The 21,122-nt window shown below is 36.2% G+C and overlaps 2 protein-coding genes across 5 annotated transcripts in view; both read right to left on the reverse strand.

The window, feature by feature from the left end:
• LOC149004097 (putative F-box protein At5g55150) overlaps positions 1–2,865 on the reverse strand; it is a 33,457-nt gene extending 30,592 nt beyond the window's left edge. For both annotated transcript variants that reach the window (XM_089167788.1, XM_089167789.1), the window contains exon 1: positions 21–2,865. In XM_089167788.1, the coding sequence (XP_089023914.1) occupies positions 1,458–2,624 (1,167 nt within the window). In that variant the 5' untranslated portion in view covers positions 2,625–2,865 and the 3' untranslated portion in view covers positions 21–1,457. The remainder of the gene's footprint in view (positions 1–20) is intronic.
• Positions 2,866–6,400: 3,535 nt separating this feature from the next.
• Positions 6,401–18,161, reverse strand: LOC149004099 (zinc finger CCCH domain-containing protein ZFN-like). Of its 3 annotated transcripts, none has more exons than XM_089167790.1 (7): positions 17,553–18,161; positions 17,118–17,293; positions 16,796–16,849; positions 14,872–14,988; positions 14,418–14,729; positions 7,507–7,782; positions 6,401–7,432 (listed from the first exon to the last, which is right to left on the reverse strand). In XM_089167790.1, exons 1-7 carry the CDS (start codon positions 17,626–17,628, stop codon positions 7,079–7,081), a joined length of 1,365 nt encoding a protein of 454 aa, XP_089023916.1. In that variant the 5' UTR covers positions 17,629–18,161; the 3' UTR covers positions 6,401–7,078. The 3 variants fall into 3 exon arrangements, with proteins under 3 accessions (XP_089023916.1, XP_089023918.1, XP_089023917.1); XM_089167791.1 differs by having other exon boundaries at positions 6,403–7,432; positions 17,118–17,290; XM_089167792.1 differs by lacking the exon at positions 17,118–17,293.
• Positions 18,162–21,122: the final 2,961 nt, after the last annotated feature.

Consider the following 21,122-nt stretch of genomic DNA (forward strand, 5'->3'; position numbering starts at 1 on the left):
AATCGTCTAAGAGAACATACCTAAATCTGAATTGCATCATCAAACGGCAAGTTCTTCTCCTCCCTGAGGCAATGGTATGTAAAGGAATTCTTGTATAGATTTTGACAAGCAGGTACAGTCTGCATCCGCTCAGAAACATAAATGTAAGAATATATGACAATCTTTGTTTCCAGAACATACTTGTGATACATTATACAAGAGTAAACATAAATATTCATGAAAACCAATAACGTACATCCAGCTTCACCAAAGCAGGAAATAACATATGCACAATAGAGATGAAATAATAACCCAAAAGTGGCAGATCCAAAATGTAAACTTGTCTAGGGTGAGGTTTTCCCTTTCTGCCAGCATGGGAAAGAATCTGCAGACCACAAAATTGCCAATTGGATTTCTGAAAAGGTTTAGTTTATCTAATTTGAATTAGATACAGTTAGTAGAAACTAGAAAGTAGGAAATAAAGTAACAGCAGACTTTAGTGCAAACTCTATTGCAGCAAGACACACTAATCCTAACGGGTACTTCAGCACCTCTATAAAATATTAAATTCCAGATACCAGATCAGGGGTTTGTTCTTCAGAAGTGGATCCTTCCACTGGGTCAACCAAATCAGAATGATCTGAATCATGACGATGAGATGAACTTGATAAAATTCACCAATACAGCACCCATCTTAGAAAGTTAAACTTCAGCCCAGTAGGACCATTTCGAAGATACAAAGATACACAGGTCCACCAAACTTCATGGCCTCGTTTTGTGGTACTTGTATAAATTGGAATTCATTTTGAGCCACAAGGCCCACAATGCATGTTCATCTTGGACTAATACTTTTGACTGGTGAAATGGGCAGTCGATCCTATATGCTATGAATCTTACTTGTGTCCATCGCTAGCCATGCAAAGATGAATATACAAAGAAAGAACACTTAAGCCTGGATGGAACCACTTATTTGGTACTTACTGTTTTAGATAAACCATTGCTACATCATTTACCTAATTAATTTGAATTAGATACAGTTCGTAGAAAGTAGGAAATAAAGTAGCATCAGACTTGAGTGCAAATTCTATTGCAGCAAGACAGTAATCCTAATGGCTACTTCAGCACTTCCATAGGACCATTCAACTGTTCACCTTGAAGCTTCACATGTTATTACTTCATTTCTGAGCGTGAACTTTTTTTTTTTTTTTTTCTCTCCTTTTGAAGCAAAATGATATTAAACCAAGAAGAAGAGAGCAAGCAAAAGGTTAGGGGACCTGTAAGGCCCTACATGCTAGAGCCAAAGCTTTTTTGTTACAAGTTGGAGATCAATAAATAAACAGGCAAGAAAGAATGATAATCATCAAATGACTTGTGCCACTGAAAAAGAATAATTGTATTATATTAAAACCAAATCATTCAAAAAAATTTGCAAACATTAGTATACATGCCTGGAATGTACATCAAAGTTGTCACGCCTTTTATAACAAAATAGGTGTGTGACAGAATGAAGTAGAAATAGGTAATGCAACATTATCTACGATGAGTGGCTTGAAGTTCTTCTCCCCCAGATCAAATACACCTCTGTCAGTTAAACCCTCATCTGCCTCTGTAAAATATATGCAGTTCCCTTTGAAGGTTGGATAATCCAATACAGAGAGAATGACAGCATTGGCTGAGCCTACAAATAGTATGTAATGGCCCACACTTTCAACCGAAGTCCAACTTTCAATCTCTTCATCAAACTTAAATATCTCAAACCTTTTAGTAATGCCGCATTGATAATCCCGAAGTCTTATCACCATCAATAACTCCCCTAGATGTTCTACCAGATAAACCGTCTTCAATCTAGATCTCCGATTACCAATAGGTTCAAAGTCACAGCAGGTGAAGTTTGGAATATTACCTAACTCCACAAGCTTTGGAGTATTACCTAACTCCACATGTACAAATTGTAGATTGTAAGTAACTGCATAGACTTCCCCTTTAAAAAATATAATGTCCACAAAATCATCATTGCCAATCCAGCCATGACATCTACGTATGTCAGTCCAACCCTCATCTCCCAATTGACAAAAAGATAGTAACCCTATATCAAGCACAACCACCACACATTCATTCGATGTGGGAAGGGACAATAATATAGCCTTACTAATAAATTGTCTGAAAACAGCTGTTTCTCCCTTTCGCTTTGGAAGTTGAATAATGATATCACTATTAAAAGGACTCAAGATACAGATACTTCCAACCTCCCCTTCCATTACAAGCCAACCCCAGGAGGAACCACAACATCGACCACAGGTTTGGAGTAAATTTACCTTCAAAATTTTCTTATGACTGAGACTGAAAAGCCGAAGCTGATGATGAGCACTTGTGGGATGATCAACCTTTTCTGAAGAAATCGTTAAACAGGGGACCTCAGGAAATTGATACGGTTGTCTTTTCTTGGCATCATGAACCATTGCTCTCCAATATTTAGAAACCGCTCCCATGCATTGAAAGCTCAGCTTATCTAACTTTTGTACCATCAAGTCAAAGACATCAGTTGGAAGTGCAGCCACATGATCAGTCGAGGTTCTGGTTGTCTCTCGCGACAACAACCGACGCTTCTTATGGTGGAATTCGGTCGAGTGAATGGCAGAATGCATCTTTCAAGCCTTCGAGAGAATTAATGCCAAAGATTGCAAACAAACACCGTCTGAAGGATCAATTTACCGAAAAAAGAACTCCCGAGTGTTGCTGCCAAATTTCTTCTCGATCACCTTATTACGCTAGGAACTGAAATCTCAACTTCTACCTACCTTCCTTCCTCTCGCCCTTCGTCCCCTTTATACAGCTTTTTACCGCTCAAGTTCCTATTGAAGAGTTCGATCTGGACTCAATGACTCCATCAAGTGGAACTCTGTGGTTCGGATTCTTGCCCTAACGACTTTAAGAGTAGTTAATTGGGGTTGATACGGAGAAAATCAAACCGAACCCGATCAGACCGGGTTTGAGACATGATCGGTACAAGTCTTGACCTAGTTCTCATGATCCATAAGGAAAGAGCCGTTTCACGGTTAGAAGCAGCGAACGTGATCCTGAATCTTACAGGATACACAACTAAGCTAAAGAGGGTAACTGCCATTGAAGCAAGAGAGGAGAATCGTGTTAAGGTTGGTAAGTACCACAATCCCGAATATCTAGGGTAAAACCCTACTATCAAACGGTCATCAAGAAGGATCCTAAACGCATCCAATGATCGAGAATTAGAGGTAAAATCTATATAAACGAGTGACCTACTCGCATTCAAGGTATCTAAATCATTTCCTTAACTATTACATTGTTTTTTACTTTGTAATTAACCAGAGTCATGTGATTAATCCATTAGTTGACTTAGCCTTTGGAGGAGTCATGTGATTAGTCCATTAGCTGACTTAGCCTTTGGAGGTGGCCTCCGACCCCCATGGAGGGCCATTCTTGACGTTGTTTTGTAGGATCATGCTTTGATCGGAGGGCTCGACAGATTTTGGACACATCATTTGGTGCCGTTTGTGGAAAACGCTTTAGAAAGGCATGGTTACGAGATCAGAGCAACAGCTATAGCCCAAAGCCTCCGTGACAATCGACTTTCCGGCGGAGGAACTCTTGAAGAAATCCTAGAAGGGAGTAATGCTCGAAGCATAGTTGTCAAAGCATCCGCCTAGGCGCGCCTAAGCGGCTGCCAAGGTGGTAATGTGGTTTTTCAATCGCTTTTTTTTTTATCCGCTTAATTGATGACCAATCTGCAAAGGAACTCCAAGGTCCAAAGTGACATAGAACCTATTTTTTGCTCCGGAGGCACTACCCTCACACCCCGCCAAGGAACAAAATGTGAAGCATAAGCCATACTCAACATCAAGAATCAATGAATCAATAAATGCCTAGGCAAACGCTTTGACAACCATGGTTTGATGAGATGAATTTATATTTGTATTCTTTTTTTGAATTATTTTTTATAATTATGATTCTTAAATGCCTTTTTTTTTTTTTTTTTATGAATGTGACTATTGAATATTTGTTTAGCTTATTATTGAAAGTAGTTGTATTGAAAAGTAATTATATTGAAATTTTTTGACCTAACCGCTTTTGTCGCCTTATTGCCGCCTAGGCACCGCTTTGTCACCTAGTTATATAGCCGGGACCCCAATCGCTTTGGTCACCTTGCCGCTTTGACACCAATGGCCCGAAGGGATCGTGAAGGTTTGAATGGAGACAAACTTCCCCACAACCCGGATAATCTACAGGAAAAGATGAATCAAATGTGGTTGCGGTTCTTGGAAATGCAGAACACCCATTGGACGATAGCAAAGCAAGTGGTCACACCTCAGGCTTCCACCTCCATGATCAAGAGGAAGCCCGAGGCAGAACGCGAAGAGCGGAAAGAATTTCACAAGGAGATGAACGACCGCTTGAAAACCAGGATCGAAGGCAGAACGCTTGGGAAGGACGCAGAGGTAGATCCAAAGAGCATAGAGAAGGAGAAGTGCTTGGAAGAGACGATCAAAGCGATCGGCCTCAGGCAAGCCAAACCGGGACCATTACCCAACAAGAGCGGGGGGTGCACACTCATACACCCACCTCTCAGCATTCTGGAAGAGATAGCGTCCGGACTGATTTCCAAGCCTAAAGAATTTCTAGGCCCTTTAAAGCAATCAAACTTAACTAGTTCAAGAAGGAAAATCATGTAATTAATTGACTTACATCTTCTTCTTTTTTTTTTGGGTAATCAATTGACTCACATCTTAAGCTTGATCTTTACGTTAAACATAATTCATTCTTGTTGTTTTGCAAAATCTTCTTTATACAATGATATCCAAGTTGAGTAACCAATCATATGGAATTAAATATCCAAGTTCAATAATCACGGATAAGCTGTTACTAGCTGATGTGTGAAAGCTTCTTAATGTATGACTTTCACCAAATGCATAAATAATATAAATTCTTTTCGTTTTGAGAAAGCGAAAAAAAAAAAAAAAAAGTCAAATTCAACCAGCCAAGCCAACCCAATCCTAAGGTGGGGTGGGAAAAAAAAAAATGTAGGTCCCATGTATAGTTGGGTGAAGGAGAATAAAAGAAAAGGAAAGGGGTTTGTGGAAAAGTAATAGTGGTGGGTCCTATTTTTTATTTTTCCCAACTTTCCCACAAAGTCCCACTAAATATGTGGGGTTTTAAAATAGCTTGGGGTGGGAATGTTGAGTTGTCACATCAGAAGACAAGTTTTCTTGATTCAAGGAAATTTGTCTCTCACTTTCCCACCCCAAGCAACCAAACAATAAACAATTTTAGGTTTTAAGGGAAAAGTAAGAAATCTGCACTCTTTTCAAGAATTTTCCCACCCCACCTTTATTCCAGCAAACAAACGCAGCCTTAGGTGCTCAAGAGGAGGAAATGCCACCATTCATTGTTGATTGTGTCATTTTTTGGGAGTTAAATCTTGCTTATGTCATTTATGTGTTTCTAGTCAGGGGAGATGATCCACACTCCATGAGTCTTATTGTGTTTATTTATAAATAAATATTGTATTTGATTTTGTGTATTTGTTTATGAGTTTATGTGATTAAAAAGAACTCATCTCTTCCAAAAAAATTTACACCTTTTTTTGGCAGCTCGCTTTCTTAAAAGACATTAAAAAGAAAATTAAAAAAAAATATAAAAAGCAAACCAGCCCAGCACAAAAAGCTAAATGAGAAATATTAATCCTAAACCATCAGGAAATCTCCCGATGCATACTTTCTGCCCTCATAGAGTTCTAGGAAATAATTTGAACTCAGTTTAGTCTCAAGAAAAAAATTGAAATAAAATTCTAAGAAATTTTATAGATTTATTAGATTCAGTTTTTAGTTGAATTATAATTATGATCCTTTGATAATTAACTGTCACATGTCATAATCTTAGATAGGACAAAGAATTGCAGGGGTTGGAATTGTAAACGATGCCTGAATTGAAACAAGTTAACACTCTTCCTGTGACTGATTAGTGATCCAACTCCCTTCTTTGCCCTAATTTCACAAACGACACAATCAAATGAATGAGTATTTGAGTGAACTGGAAATTCTTCTGTAAATTTGAAAAAATTAAATGAAATCTTGTAAAATTTAAAAATTTATGTTTCCCTTCACCCATGGGTAAAATGGTAATTTTCAAATTCAAAGTTAATAGAAAAACTAAGATTGGATTTTTTGTAAAATTTCAAGTTCATCAGATTGGGCAACATGGAATATTGACCATTTAAATGGGCACAAGAGTTAAGGCCCAACTTAAGTGAACAAAATTTAAAAAGCTCAAAGCTAATTCATTGTCATTGGTGTTAATATCAAAAAATGGGAGAGCTCTGCCACTAGATACTATAGATAAGGTGATGGAAGAACCACCTCCCTCACCTTATCAAGGGCATAGAACCATCCCCTCTCCTCTAGGGTGCAGGACACAAATCTCACAGTGGAACCACCTTAACATCCTCAAAATCCATTAACTACAAGCCCATATCATCCCACCACACTACAAAGAAATGCCACCAAAGGTCCAAAAGCAAAGTGCTTGCTTATAAGGTATGACCTCTTAGATTCAGACAATCTATTTCCTCCCCCTCTCTTACCCCTTTCTCTTTCTGGGTCTTGGGTATAAGACAAGGTACTCTCTTGTACCATGTTCCAATAAGCATAGTGGGCAAGGGCATTTGTCCATCTACTAACTAAATCACTGCCCTTACTAGTTATAATTGAATGCATGTTCGTGAAAAATATATGAATAAAAGGTGGCACCACTAAACATGCCAAATTTCTTCATCTTTTGGCACCATTACAAACAGTTACAGATTCTTGTCAAGACAGATAAACATCATCTGTGGAAAGCAGAAAATTAAGAAATGAAGGAAAATAAATTAAGACATACAAATTCCACCTGCTTTTTATTTCAACACCCAAAAAAGAGCTATCCATGCCTCCTGCCAGCACCCACCACTCATATCCAAATAACCCAACCCATTCCACAGAATCGCAGGTGAAAGTGGGGGAGAGGAGACATGTGCGAAAATTTTCCTTTGGTGGAACAAAACACCCAATAAAAAGAAAAGGGTGTGTGTTTAATCAGAGTGTTCATGTTGTGGTTCAGAAGAAGGCGACGAATTGTGTACCGGAGAGTTTCCTTCTTGTGGTGGATCTTCGGAAGCTTTCAAATCTATATTCTGCTGTTTGGTGCTTGTAGTCTCACATTTCGTTATCCGGTCAGGCAACCTTGATGACTTGGTCGGAGAAGTTTCAGATGAACGGGCCATGGGTGAGTTTCTCGGATAAGGCAAGAAAGCTTGATCTGGCATGGACAAAGCAGGAACATTCATGCTGTAGTTATAAAATCCCGCCAATGGGTGATCAAATTTGCAAGTTGGACCATACTTGCAGATTCCATAGAGTTTATAGAATTGGCAAACAGCCTGGCCCTACAAGAAAACCATAAAGTAAGTTACAAAGTAGAGGAGTAACAATAATGTGATTTGAGAGGGGAGAAACCTACAGGTCTAAGGGGAAGGCCAACAGGACCCAGTGTACTTGTAGCCAATGGAGCAATCTTCTCTTTTGGATGATGGTACTTGCAAGTGGGTCCAAATTTACAGCTTCCAGTCTTCATGTAATACTGGCATTCTGGCTGGTCAGGTCTCTCAGGGAAATGTGTGGCGGGTGTCGATAAAAAGTGCAACTGCCCACTGGAACCTGACTCACCCTGAGTCCTAGAGTTATAGACCAGATTGGCTCCAAGAACATTTGTAGATGGCAAAGGATTCATAGTTCCCTGGTTGGCAAAAGAAAACATGAATTAGGTAGTTGTTCACATAAATAGAGCCCACAAATGGTGGTTTTGTACACAGACTTGTACCTAGCTGATCATTCACAACAAGCACCCAAGAATGATGCAGTTACATCAGTTAAATAGGCTTCTTTGATGGAAATACACGAGTTGCGTTATACATGTGTTGGAACTTTAGTCAAATTGGTTTTCATTATAATGGGCTGACTACACATAGGGTTTGTTACGTCTATTTCGGTCTCCTGGTTAGCTTATGTTGATTAGTTACAGACTAGAATAGGCCTTTCCCCTTTAGTGTTTTAAGTATGTTTTGGGTTTCCAATATAAACTCTGGTTAATGAAAAGGCTATTGCTGCTCTCCCTCCCATCGAGGCTGAAACCTTGTGTTTCATCCTTCAAAACCACCTTGCAGTGTGAAGCCTGGGTGTTTTTCTATTGCTTTACTAATCTTCAATCTTCTTACTTGCCTTCATGAGTAATTATTCTAGCTATTCCTGATATTCTGTTCTCATTCTACAACCCAAGATCTGAATATGGGATTAACAAGATCCAGCCATTAGAAGTCTACTCAAGCTTTAGTTGTTCTAAACCCTAACAGAGGCCCTCAACCAGAATTCCCCCATGATATGTGCTGTGCATTTCTGGTTCTATTACATTATTCAAAATCTTGATTTCATGGCTGGTCAGAAACAGAGATCTGGCCAAGATCTCACATACCTCGGTCAAAACCATGGAATTTTCCCCATCCATCTCAACAGGTGGTTTTTTTTTTTTTTTTTTAATTTTTAATTTTTTTTTATTGAATAAATAATTATATTAAAAACCGAGGCCAAAGAGAAATACAAAGAGAAAAGGAAGGGGAAAACAGGGGGCAACAACCAGTCAAGAGGGCAACTGGAAAGAAAATTTTAAGACTCCAGGAACATCAAAATAGATGACATTCCAAATCAAGCTTCGGGAACGGCATTTGGAAGTCCATCTTCTCATGTTGCGCTCCCACCATAAGTGGTGAACAGTAACAGCAAAGACGAGCTTACCCACATGGTTGCAAATCGTGGAGCCAGAGAACGTTCTTAGAATCCACTTCCAATCTCGAGCAAAACCAAAAGACCGCCTCGATCTAGGCCAAATAGAAGCAAGGGCTAAACTCCAAATGGATCGAGAGAAGGGATAGGTGAAGAAAAGGTGGTCAAGGTCCTCAATACCATTCCAACAAAGGATACATTTGGGATTGGCGGGGATGTAGCGACTGATGAGGAAAGCTTGTGTAGGGAGGGCCAAGTTGAGGGCTCTCCAAAGGGTGAAGGAGTGGCAGGGGATGTGGCCTTTGAACCAAACTAGGGGGACCCAAGGGATAGGGGACAAGGGGACCTAAGGAGGTTCCAAGCAAAGGCAATTGTGAAGGTTTTGGTATGGGATGGGATCCAACCGGTGATGTCAGAAGCATAGGGAGATGGGGGGGAAGGGAGCTCCAAACTTGTGTGAGACTAGGATGGTTTTTCATCTGATTTTGGTATACATGCCAATTGAAGGCTTCTAAACACAATGGATGAGCTATTTTCTCCCCCCAAAAATAAAAAATAAAAAAATCCCTGAAAATGATTGATATGATTCTTGACCCAAGTCTACCATTGTTTGCTTTAAACTAGAATACTACGTTACCAATTTAGAAAAATACAATGGGTTCTAATGTACTTTCACACAACAATGTCAAGAGATGGACACAGTTGTATGATGGCAAAAACTTCCTCCAAACTAGCTTCTTCGAGTTAAAGATCCACTAAAATAGAAGAAAACCTTGGTTTTTTGCAAAATCCAACAGAATCATCAAAATGGACAAGTGTATGCTAAAATAGAAGAAAACCTTGGTTTTTTGGCAAAATCCAACAAAATCATCAAAATGGACAAGTGTATGTTGAAACCAGAGTCGAAACTCTCAAAAACCAGTGAGATATCCCGATTTATGGTCAAGTGACGTTAAGTCACTTAAAAACCAGGTTTTGCTTCCCTCTAAGTTTCGTCTATTTTCTCAAGAAACCGAGATTTACTGAGATCTCAGTCAGTTTTGACCGAAACTTGAACCCTGATTACAGATTTCTTATTTTTCCTTGCATTCTGAGATTTAATGTTACCTATCTAATTGCTGCTTGATCTATTGCTTCTACTGATCTGTCATTGTCAAATTTTATTTCAGCTAACCACTCTCAGTTGATCATCAATTTTCTGTCATCAAAATTACAATCTGATCTATGAAATTATGATACATCATTGTCCTAGAGATAGTGGGACAGACTCATATACTCAGAGATCTAGCCATTTGGAAATTATATGAAATATTCTTACCCTGGTTTACTGAACATGGTTTGAATTTTAGTCAAATCTGAGCAACTGATTTGAATTATAACAATTCTTCTAAATCTGAATTTTATTATCTGAGAGAAGATTCTGTTCTGATTCTGTTATTGATAGATCAGTCATAGACAATGGACTGAATTAATTCCAGGTTGCAGCAGATTGCATGGGAATCATATGATTGGGCCTAAAACTACATACTGGGTAGAAGTGTATATAGTTGACAGACTAAATTTTTAGTTTTAAAATATCATATTGTGACATAATTCTAATCTGAACTTTTTATTGAATGAAACTGAAGACAATCTTGAGTATTCCAGATGCTCAGACACTGACAAGGAACAATGCGTGGCAATGATTAGGGATCATATTTTAGAGATTCGAGTGCATTTGAATAAGGTAGATGAGAAAAAAACTACCTTGAGTGAGAAACATCACCACTAATTCACAAAGAAACAAGAAAATTAACTGGATGAATCAACACAATGTTGATGCACTTATTACTTGTTTCTTTGAACCCTATGATGTGAACAATCTCTATCAACAATGAATCCAAAAAATTCCCACCCCTGCATGACAATCTCACTAGATGTATTAAAAATAAATTCAAAAATCATTGGGATCACAGGTTTCACCATACATTATTTTCCCATGGCATAATCTAACCGTCAGGTTTTCAGCATCAGAGAATAAAGGCAATGTATTTGTAGGGAAAAAGATCATCAGAATGTCACAGGTTAGAATATTTATAAGGTTTGCCACTTTTGGACTTACCCCCACTCGGTCATCAATTCCCACAGCAGTTGTCTAAATTCCAAAAGGTGAGCAATTTCAGAGGGAGTCCAGCTTTTGTATGGAATGTTCTTAATTTTACAAGTCCGAGACATGTTAAGAGCATGGAGACTTCAACCAAAAACTGCAATGTATGCATCTGAGAGCTTGGCTGTGGGATGATTAGGGCATCAGATAACTATTTGGATAGATATGGATTTTATTATTCATGTATTTCATATTTCAGGCCCTACATGGATTCCAAAGAGAACTTTTCTTTCAAATGACACCATTTCCATCACGGATTCTAAGGATTATTTTCCTTAATCTGGTACCATTTTTACATTCCCCAAAGCAAACAATAGCACTAAAACATTATCCAACTCAGACAAATAGCAGAGCACCACTTCCCATCATTTCAACATATAAATTATTTCAGAAAGGGATCTAAAACACATATTGGACAAGATTAATCGCTCAAGGAAAAAGGGTCTTTGTCTTTTGGAGAGGCAGTTTGAAAGAATCTCTTGGTGTGTGGAAAAGAAAATGTAAGAGTAATATGAAAGGAATAATGTGAAGAAATAAAAGAAAGCACTTCTTATGGTGGTGGGAGGAGTTGGGCAACACGAACAGCAAGGTAATATAGCCAATGCAAAAAAAAAGGAACCTCTCAGGGAAAGCAAAAAGATCAACAACATATTATTGGCAGTTAAGACCACAGAAAGATGCCTAACCATTATTGATCTTCACAAGAAAGACAGAAGCCAACTGTTTACCCAAACAAGGTGAGGGAGGTAAATTGCAAAGCAAGGAAAAAGAATGTACTAAGGGATATACAGTGTAAACACAACAAAAAGGTTATGATGCTTTCCGAAATGAAGGGCATATACGAACAGCAATAACTTTCATTAGTACGGAATTAATTATATCAGATATTTAATGATATCAGAAATGAACAGAATATTAATGTATCAAGTTGCAAGTGCCAATTCATGCATTTTGGTTGGTCAGTTTACCACAGACTGAATGTATAAGTGACAATTTCTCAATTCAATCATAAATAAAGAGGAAGCAATTAAAGAGGCAATTGTTCATCAAATTAAAACAAGACAGAAATTTTTTTAAAATAATATCCTCAAACACCCTATACCTTCCGCAATTCCTTGGTTACAAAATCATTCTTCCCCTTTTTGTGACTCCAACCCTTCCATCAGCAAGTAAAAATATACAATAACTCAGCATTCCTAACTAAATGGAACCAGCTACATGGATCCTTATCCTCCTGTCAACTTTATTTGAAGTCCTAATAGATGCAAGGCCTAAGCCATGCATCACTTTTCTCAAGGTTATTTTAGGTCTGCCCGTAATTCTTTTAATTCCTTAAATCAGTCTCAAATGCCTTGGTTGAACATGGTCATGTCACCTCAAACAACTTTCTCATAGCTTATCATGTATCCTAGCTAATTCCAAACCAACTCTAATGTGAGATCATTCCTTACCTTAACCTTCCAACTTTTGCAATTCATCCCTCTCAACATCCTTATTTTCTACTACATTTGAATTAAGCTTCTTAACTACTACATTACAGATCCTACATCATAGTTGTCAGTCACTAGGATTGTTCTATAAAATTTTCCATATAAAAGTTACAGAAATACATAAATCACTCAGCACTTCGGATGCATGTTTTCACTTCATCCATCCTACATTCCTACTTCAATTCTTTGTGAAACGCCATCTTCTATATCAACTTCTTTATTTATGATGGTACCAAGATACCTAAAATGATCACTTTGCAGAATCTCCTTCCCATCAAGCTTATACCACATCATTATCCATCTTAGTGTAACCAGAGTTAAACACTAGACACTCCATCTTTATTCCACTTGGCTGAAAACCTTTTAATTCCAAGGTTGTCTCCAGACTCTCCACAACTCTAACCTGGCACTAATCTTTCCTTTTATCCATCCACCAAAACAATATCATCAGCATACACCAAGAAACCTCATCTTGAGTCCATGACAAGGGCAAAAGGAAAAGGTTTAAAGATGATCCTTGATGTAGTCCAAGTGCAATCAGGAATTCACGAGCTCTCCCCCAACCCCCCAACAAAATACAGAAACCATTCTTACAATTATCTGTGCACCATCATAGACATCTTTAAGTATATCCGTGAAATAAGTGCAGCTTAAGACGGTGATTCTGAAGATGAGATTGGACAGTACGGATAGTGATCTAAAACAGCTAGTCTAGTTGGCTCATGCGTAAGGCCACTATTGTAGTGTATTGGCAAGTATTGGAAAAATCAGTGTCAGCCAATCCTGACACTTTAAACTTTGATTGAGATGGCTAAATAGCAAAGTTAAGAAAATACAATAACTAAATTAAATCAATTGGGAGTTTAAGCTAAAAGTTAAGATGTCATAATAAGGGGACCTAATTGAGATGATTGGGCAAACGCAAGAAAACCTGACCTACCAGTAAGATGATTTGTGCTCGATATCATGCACATTGGAGGTTACAAAAGAACAAGGACGAATAGACAAGGATGAGGATTAATTAGACAATAAAAATAATACACAGAAACAGCAGGATAAATTTTCTGTAACTTGTCCCAAAACGATCTTGGATTATGTTTACTAAGGCATTGAAATGTTGTACTGTCACTTATTATTTAATATTTCTATTTCAATTAAAGAATAATAATTTTTCACTGAAACTTTCATACTCTATAGTCCATAAAGTATGAAGTACTACATCCATTTAAAGACAAATATAATTTCTAAAAACTCTTTTAGTTTATGGTTCAATTTAACTTTTAACCAACTTAAAATTCAGATGTTTCCTTCTAGTCCAGAATGAAATATGAAATTTTAAAAGCTAAAGTTCACTATACTAATTAAAACTAGTGATAGTTTACATCAGGAATAATTGCCATGTTACCTAGACAAGGAAAATGGTTGAACTTTTTTCAGATGAGCAAAAGGATTTGACTTTGTTAACTCTTAATACTCATTTTAAGTGTTAGACAAGAGTCTTGAAGTGCCTGGGGTGACAGCCATGGTGCATCAAGCTTACAGGTTTAAGTAAACTAACCAATGATTATCCCAACTACTTGGGCTTATCCTTTCAAATTATACCTATAAAAAGATGTGGACTTTAATTATTGAGAAGCAGACATTTATGGAAAAGAATCATTACAAAATCTCTTTTACAGCCACCATCCCCAAACAAAAAAAAAAAAAATTTAAAATTAATAAGGCCATATAACTAATGAAACTGACTTATTATGAAATTACAAACAATACGGAAAAATGCAAAAAATGCACGCATCAGACATCGATGGGAGGAGGCAAGCGATAGACAGACAGGGTTCTATGATGAACATAAAAGCAAAGATGCATTTCAGAGAAACCAATTTCATCAGAAGATGGAGTCTAATATCAGGAATTGAAGTTTAAAGTCAACGAGTTAAGTTGAAGAGATTAGCGACTGACCGTATATGTGTTCCATCCTTGTGGTGTAGACATGATGCCCTGGGAAGAAAGAACAACAGGCATGTAGGCATGAGAACCTTGCACACGTGGACCAGAAACATATGGTGACCGTGGTAAGGACCATGCTGGAAGTCCACTAACATAAGGTAAGCCTGATGGAGGAGCCACAGATGAACCTGTAGATCCATACGCAGCAGGCCCAGTTAGAGGTAACACAGCCCCAAGTGGTGCAGGCTGGGGATGATTAAACTTGCAGGCCGGTCCAAATTTACAAGACCCAGTTCGCATGTAATATGAACATGATTTCTCCTCCTACAAAACAATAATTAACAAGGACCATAATGAAACGATATGAAATAGTTCATTAAGAGAAAATTGGATGATAAGATAATTCAAGCACTAGCATGTCTGCTGGTGACAAACAAAGACTGAAATATTGAACTAAAATAGATACCTGACGCATAGGTAGACCTAAAACATTCAACGGGACCTGTCCTGCATCTAGTCTCTCACGTGGATGGTGATATTTACACGTCGCTCCAAATTTGCATGTTCCTGTCTTCAGGAAATACTGCAAAAAACATAAGCAAAGAGCCACAGATTACCATTATTGTATTTCCTAAAGAATCATTTCAGTTACATTTAAGTATCTTCAGGAATAAGAAGCAACAAAACTCTTTCTCCATGTCCCAAGCAGTTTTAAATACTTGAAAGAAAGAATAAAATAGAACAAACCAATTCCTTGATTCATGATTATTCTACATTAGACCATCCTGAAAGACTCTTATCTACCCTAGAAACAACCCCAGTAAAAGTGATACACATCATATTGCCTGAAAAGCCAAAAGGTACCAGAGAACCACTCAGCTGTGTAGGACATATGAGTTATCAACAGGATTTGGGCAAAGAGTATAGGACAACTGTTATACTCGAGATATCTGAATAGACATCCATTTATCAAATGAACTACGTACAACCATCTTTGTTCTTCCTTTTCATTGCCAACACAAGCTTTATATAGGAGAATATTAGAACAGAGAAAGAATTACAGCATATGCCAGACATGTCCAGATCTTTGATGAGCAGGTTCTTAAAATAGGAACCCAATTGGGGTCATCTGTCAAACCATTTTGAAGAAGAAATGCACATCATATCTATCTCACTGCAACTGGAATAATCATATGATGTAATTCAGTGTCTACATATTTCAGGATGAGAGTTGGCAGACCAAGAAAGGGGCAAGTCATAGGCCAGGGGTTCAACTGCCCAGAAAAACCTGCTGGCTGATATAATGCCATACCCAGTGCCCAAGGTTCCGACATTCATCAGGTTCTGGTGAGGGTCAAACCCCTAATCAACAAACAAACACTTGACCAGCATGCCAAGGATTCAGCAAGCAAGGACTTGTCCAGGTCAACTTGCTGGCTGATGACATGAGTAAAATCTACTTTTCAATGACATCAGAATAACTTATTCAATAAAACAATAACAAAAACAATTTTTAGAGGAAAAATAAAATAAAAGTTTAGGAAATAGTTCCAGAAAATAAAAGCCAACTACTTCCAAACACAACAATCACCTTCAAACAGGATGACTATGCCCTCAATCAAGAATTCAAGACATGGAGACAAAAACGTTCCATTTTTTTCTTCAAATGGACCAGGATTTATGCTCCTTTCTCAATGAAAGACAGTTGTTTTTTTTACAAATAGGGTAGGCATATGAGTGCTCCTGTTCTGCTTCGTCAAACTTCATCTATGTTACCTGGACAATTCGGATGATGAGCCATACCCATGTTTGCATTTCCAAACAACCCAATGAAAATGCAGGAAATAAACTTTATACCATACCTACCAAATTTATTTTATTTTTTGGGGGCTAAGGTACCCTACCAAATTGTATCTTTCTCCATTTCCATCTAATACAGAATTTATAAGAGTGAGTTAAATTACAGTTTCTTAATCTAGAATTCAGCTTTCTTAATAAAAAATGAATCATTACATTGCTGATAATATACTATGACAAAAAGGGGCAGAGGTCTATTTACAGTGTTTTCCAGTGTTAGCTTCAGTGCAGGAACCACTTTCGGCATCAACTAAGGATTTCAACCTTGAACCAACTGGTTGGTTGTCTATTCCTACTTAGCCCAGCAAATGGTCAGTTCTATCTAATCTGGCTCCTGATTCAGAGACGCTTCTCTTCCCCTATTATATTATGACTTTACATTGAATTAATTTCTTGTCTTAAAACCATAGCTCCATAGCCATATATATGTTTACAAATAATACAAACAAAACATTCAATAACATACCAACCACTTGGAAATCTGGGAGAACATGAACACCCTCAGTTGGAAAAGAAGAAAAAAATTAACATACCTGGCAATCAGGTTCTCCAACTCTTTCAGGCAGTTCACCTCTGTATTGAGCATCCTGCAGGAACAGAATGACTATAACAGGTTGGAACATTTAAATCACTGTTAGAAAGCACAAAGTAACTTAAGCAAGTTCAAAGTGGGTAATCACTTGAACATCAGACAACATTAAACATTAAAATATAAATAAACAATAAGTCTTAATGGAACTAATTGCTCACTAGACAAGATATAAATAAGAGAGAAAAAGCACTTAGAAGGCAGACTTGAAATACACAAAGAACTGCAGTATGTGATACTAGCAATGGCGAAACTGTCTTCTTTACCTGCCCATGATAAACAGGATGGTTAAAATGGCAATTGTTTCCAAATCCACACAACCCTGTTCTCAAGTAATATATGCAGTCAGGTTCACCGGGACGATCCGGATAAGGACCTGAGAAGGCAGCAGCTCCCTCGTGATTGTCACCGGGCTGAATTTTCAAGCGCCACATGGCGTCTGCTGATGACAATAATGAAAATCACCATGTGTAGTAGTAGCAGTATGAGATGCAAATACCACAAAAAACAGAAGAGGACAAACAATCAATCAACCCAAATCAAAAACTAAACATGCAACCGCATTTCAAAAAGAAATTGGCATTTGGAGCTTCAACAATAAACGCATAGCAGCTCTAACCAGTAATTAGGAACATAAAACGATCAATGCAATCATAGATCAACCCCGAAAGAAAAAAATGGAAATTGAGATCAAATTATACCTTCCAGGTTCTCGGCAGAGGCATTAGAAGAAGTGGACACACCATTGGAGTCCTGAACCTGCCAATTATCCGGCATCGATACAATACTAATCCTAAACTAAAAACCCTCTTCCCTGGATCACCCACCACAGCGATTACCCACCAAATTCCCTTTCGGAACAAGATCAAACGAATCCCTCACTAGTACCAACAGCGACGCTGAAAAGTAATCTAAATTCGTTCAAAATCTTCCTTCTAAAACAGCATTTAAACAGTTCTACCGAGGATAACCTCACCTCACCTTGATCGATTCTTCACTTCATCAACCAACATTCCATTTACAATATCAGAAAAACTGGATTTCAACCAAAGAACTTCCAAATCAAAGCCCAAAACCGATGAATTGAAAGCGTGAAAATCCTGGAATCTAACCAAATTGAAAGAAAGAAAAAAAAAATTAACTTCTAACTATGTTCGCTTCTCGCTTCTCTCGACTCACGAAAAACTGAAAATTAAATTAGAAATTTTCACTTCGGATTCAAAGTTGAGAAAAGTGGGATCTTTTTATTTTCCTTCCTCTGTCTTCCTTTTTAATTAAAATTCGCAAAGAAACTGATGTCTGATGCCCAAAAATATGAATGAAAAAAAGAACTCCTTTTTTAATATCTCTCTTTCTTTCCTTGTGTATTTCTATTTTTGTCCTTTAATAGAAAACCGTACGTAGAGTTTTGATACGCTAAATAAAATATTTATAACCACACGATAGGGATATCATAACTTATATAGTTGGCCATTTACTACAAACTTTAAAAAATTTAAAATAACTATATCTTCCTATTATTTAGGAAAATATTTATTTTCAAACCATTATTTTGATAAAAAAAATTCTAACACATTCCTTCAATAACACGTGGACAAAAGAGATACTATAATGCTAATCTCTTTTTTTATATTTTGTAAACCTTTGGGATTTGGGTTTGGTTTAGTGGTCCATTAAAGCATGCTTGTCCTACTTGATATTTGACATGTAGTAGATTATTTTAATTTTTATTTTTTTATATGATCTCATGTAGTTTTGATTATTGTAAACTTTTAAGTCAATTGACTTAGGTATTGCCATCTGTATTAGTATTATATTAGTTGATATCATCAATACTTGCTTGATTATATATGGGTTACAGTCTTTGGTGTATCAGGTTGATTGACTATTACATTTGTGTAATTGTATTGGTCAGAATATTGATGAACACATTTTGATTCATTTATTAGTGAAAAATTCATAATCTTCATTACTATATGTAAAAGAAAAACAATCCATATCAAAGTTTTTCTTACAAGCAAAATCTAAGGGGGAGAATTTTCCTCGTAACCTTGCCCCAGTAATGTTGTTGTATTTTTTTTTACCTCAAGTTACAATAGTGATTTAGAGTCTACTCTTCACACAATACATACAATAATCGATATAATGACCAATTCAAAAGAATGGCTTTGATAATTACATTTCATATTAGATCAATATCGAATTAATGTCAATCACAAATGATATTATTATCAATTTTATTTATTTATTTTGGTTCTAAGATATTATTGTCAAACTAAGAAAAGGAGAAATTATTGGACTTTCTTAAGAAATTTGACTAATTACCAATTTTGATCATATAGATTGACCTAAGTTCTCTCATCTATCAAGTTTTGAGGGTTTTATATATTTTTATTCTTATTGGAGTGCTATATATAAAATGGTCTACAACTAATCCATCATCAGATTTACTTGTCACACTTTGAATGAACCAAACAAAGTTCCAATTTCCATATCTGCCATTGCCATTCTTTGAACTATTTGTATCCAATCATTTTACAACAAATATCAATATTCTGGTTTTTGTACATTTGTGTGTCATTTTCTTTTTACAATATATTCGTCTTATTTGATATTTGATATGTGGTAAATTATTTTAGTTTGATCTCATGTAAATTTTTTTTTTTATTTTATTTTGGCGTCGAAAGATCTAGTTTTGATTATTATAAACTTTAAGTCAATTGAATTAGTTATACTAATTTACCAAAAAAAAAAAAACTAATTCTACAAAAAAAAATCAATCGAATTAGGTACCGGTATCAATATCATATTGGTTGATATATACCAGGTTGATACATACCCATATCATCAATACTTGTTTGACTATATATATATATATATATATATATATATCTTTATATATATATATATATATATATATATATATATATATATATATATATATATATATATATATTTATATATATATATATATATATATATGTCAGTCTCTGGTATATCAGGTTGGTGGACTATTACTGTCGTGTAATCATATTCATCACAATGTCGATGAACACATTTCAATATATGTATTTGTAAAATTTTCATAATTCTCATTCATATGAAGAAAAAAAAAAAAGAAGCTAATGCTAAAGACTTCTGCACAGCAAAGTTCAAGGGGAAAACTTTTCTTCGTAGCCTCACCCCAACAACTTTGTTATATTGTCTTGACCTCAAGCTACAATATTGGTTTGTTGACCACTGCACTAAGTCCTGCCCTTTTGCACAATATATGCAGTAATACATAAATGGCCGAATCAAAAAAGTGGCTTCATCGTTTACCCAAAAAAAAAAAAAAAAGCTTTATAACCACTAATCATATTAGATCAATACCAATCAATTGATGTCTACTGTGAATAATATCATTGTTAAAACAAGAAAATGAGAAACAATTGGACTTTCTTGTGAAATTTGACAAATAACCAATTTAGATCCGATAGATTGAACTAACCAGATCTTTTTAACTCATGTATGTAAGAATTTTGTTGTTTTTTGTTTTTGAAAAAAAAAAATCCAAGTTTTGAGGGTTTTATATATTTCTTTCCTTATTAGAGTGTTTATCTTAAACTAATGGTCTACAAGACTACAACTAATCCATCATCAAGATTTAAATGTCACACTTTGAATGGACCAACCACAGTTCCAATTTCTTAACTGCCACTGACATTATTTGAAGCACTTGAATCCAATCTTTTTACACTAAATAACAATATAGTAGTTTTCATTCCTTTATGGGTCCTTCTTCATGAAATTATTAGTAATTTTATAATGGATCACCTGATCCTTATTTCGATTAGTTATTATTTTAATATCTCAAATAATATTTGAAAATTAAAATCTCGATTTATAATCATGAAATAATGAAGCTTTTTAGTAATCATATCTAAGTCCAAGTGAGACAAAGATTCAATATTATTACCGGAATCAACATTTTAGATGGATCCAAATTGACAGCTTGACTGGTTGGGCTGATCATTGGTTTTATAAAAAATTTGTGATTTTTTTCCTTTGAGAAATTATAATTTATTAATTGTGAATAATAAGATAAGATTACAAATTTACTGTAATTTTTATCATTGATAATTTTCCATGGGTACAAAGCTAGAGGATGAGAATGAATTTCCTAGATAAAATTGAAAGGATTCAACCAGAAAATTCGCACAATAATTCAACTCCTCGACATGATATAAATGTACAACACATGAATAAGGTTGCTTGAGCGATTGGTTTTC

The sequence above is a fragment of the Hakea prostrata genome, chromosome 9 (assembly GCF_041222555.1).
Source record: "Hakea prostrata isolate BN-2017 chromosome 9, UWA_Hpros_2, whole genome shotgun sequence".
Classification (NCBI taxonomy): Eukaryota; Viridiplantae; Streptophyta; class Magnoliopsida; order Proteales; family Proteaceae; genus Hakea; species Hakea prostrata.

Coding starts and splice junctions, on each gene's coding strand:
- LOC149004099 (XM_089167790.1), bottom strand. CDS start 17,628: ATGCCGGATAATTGGCAGGTTCAGGACTCCAATGGTGTGTCCACTTCT. Junction 17,294..17,552: donor CTCTGCCGAGAACCTGGAAG/GTATAATTTGAT, acceptor TATTGTCATCAG/CAGACGCCATGTGGCGCTTG. Junction 14,989..16,795: donor TTGGAGAACCTGATTGCCAG/GTATGTTAATTT, acceptor TGTTTTTTGCAG/TATTTCCTGAAGACAGGAAC.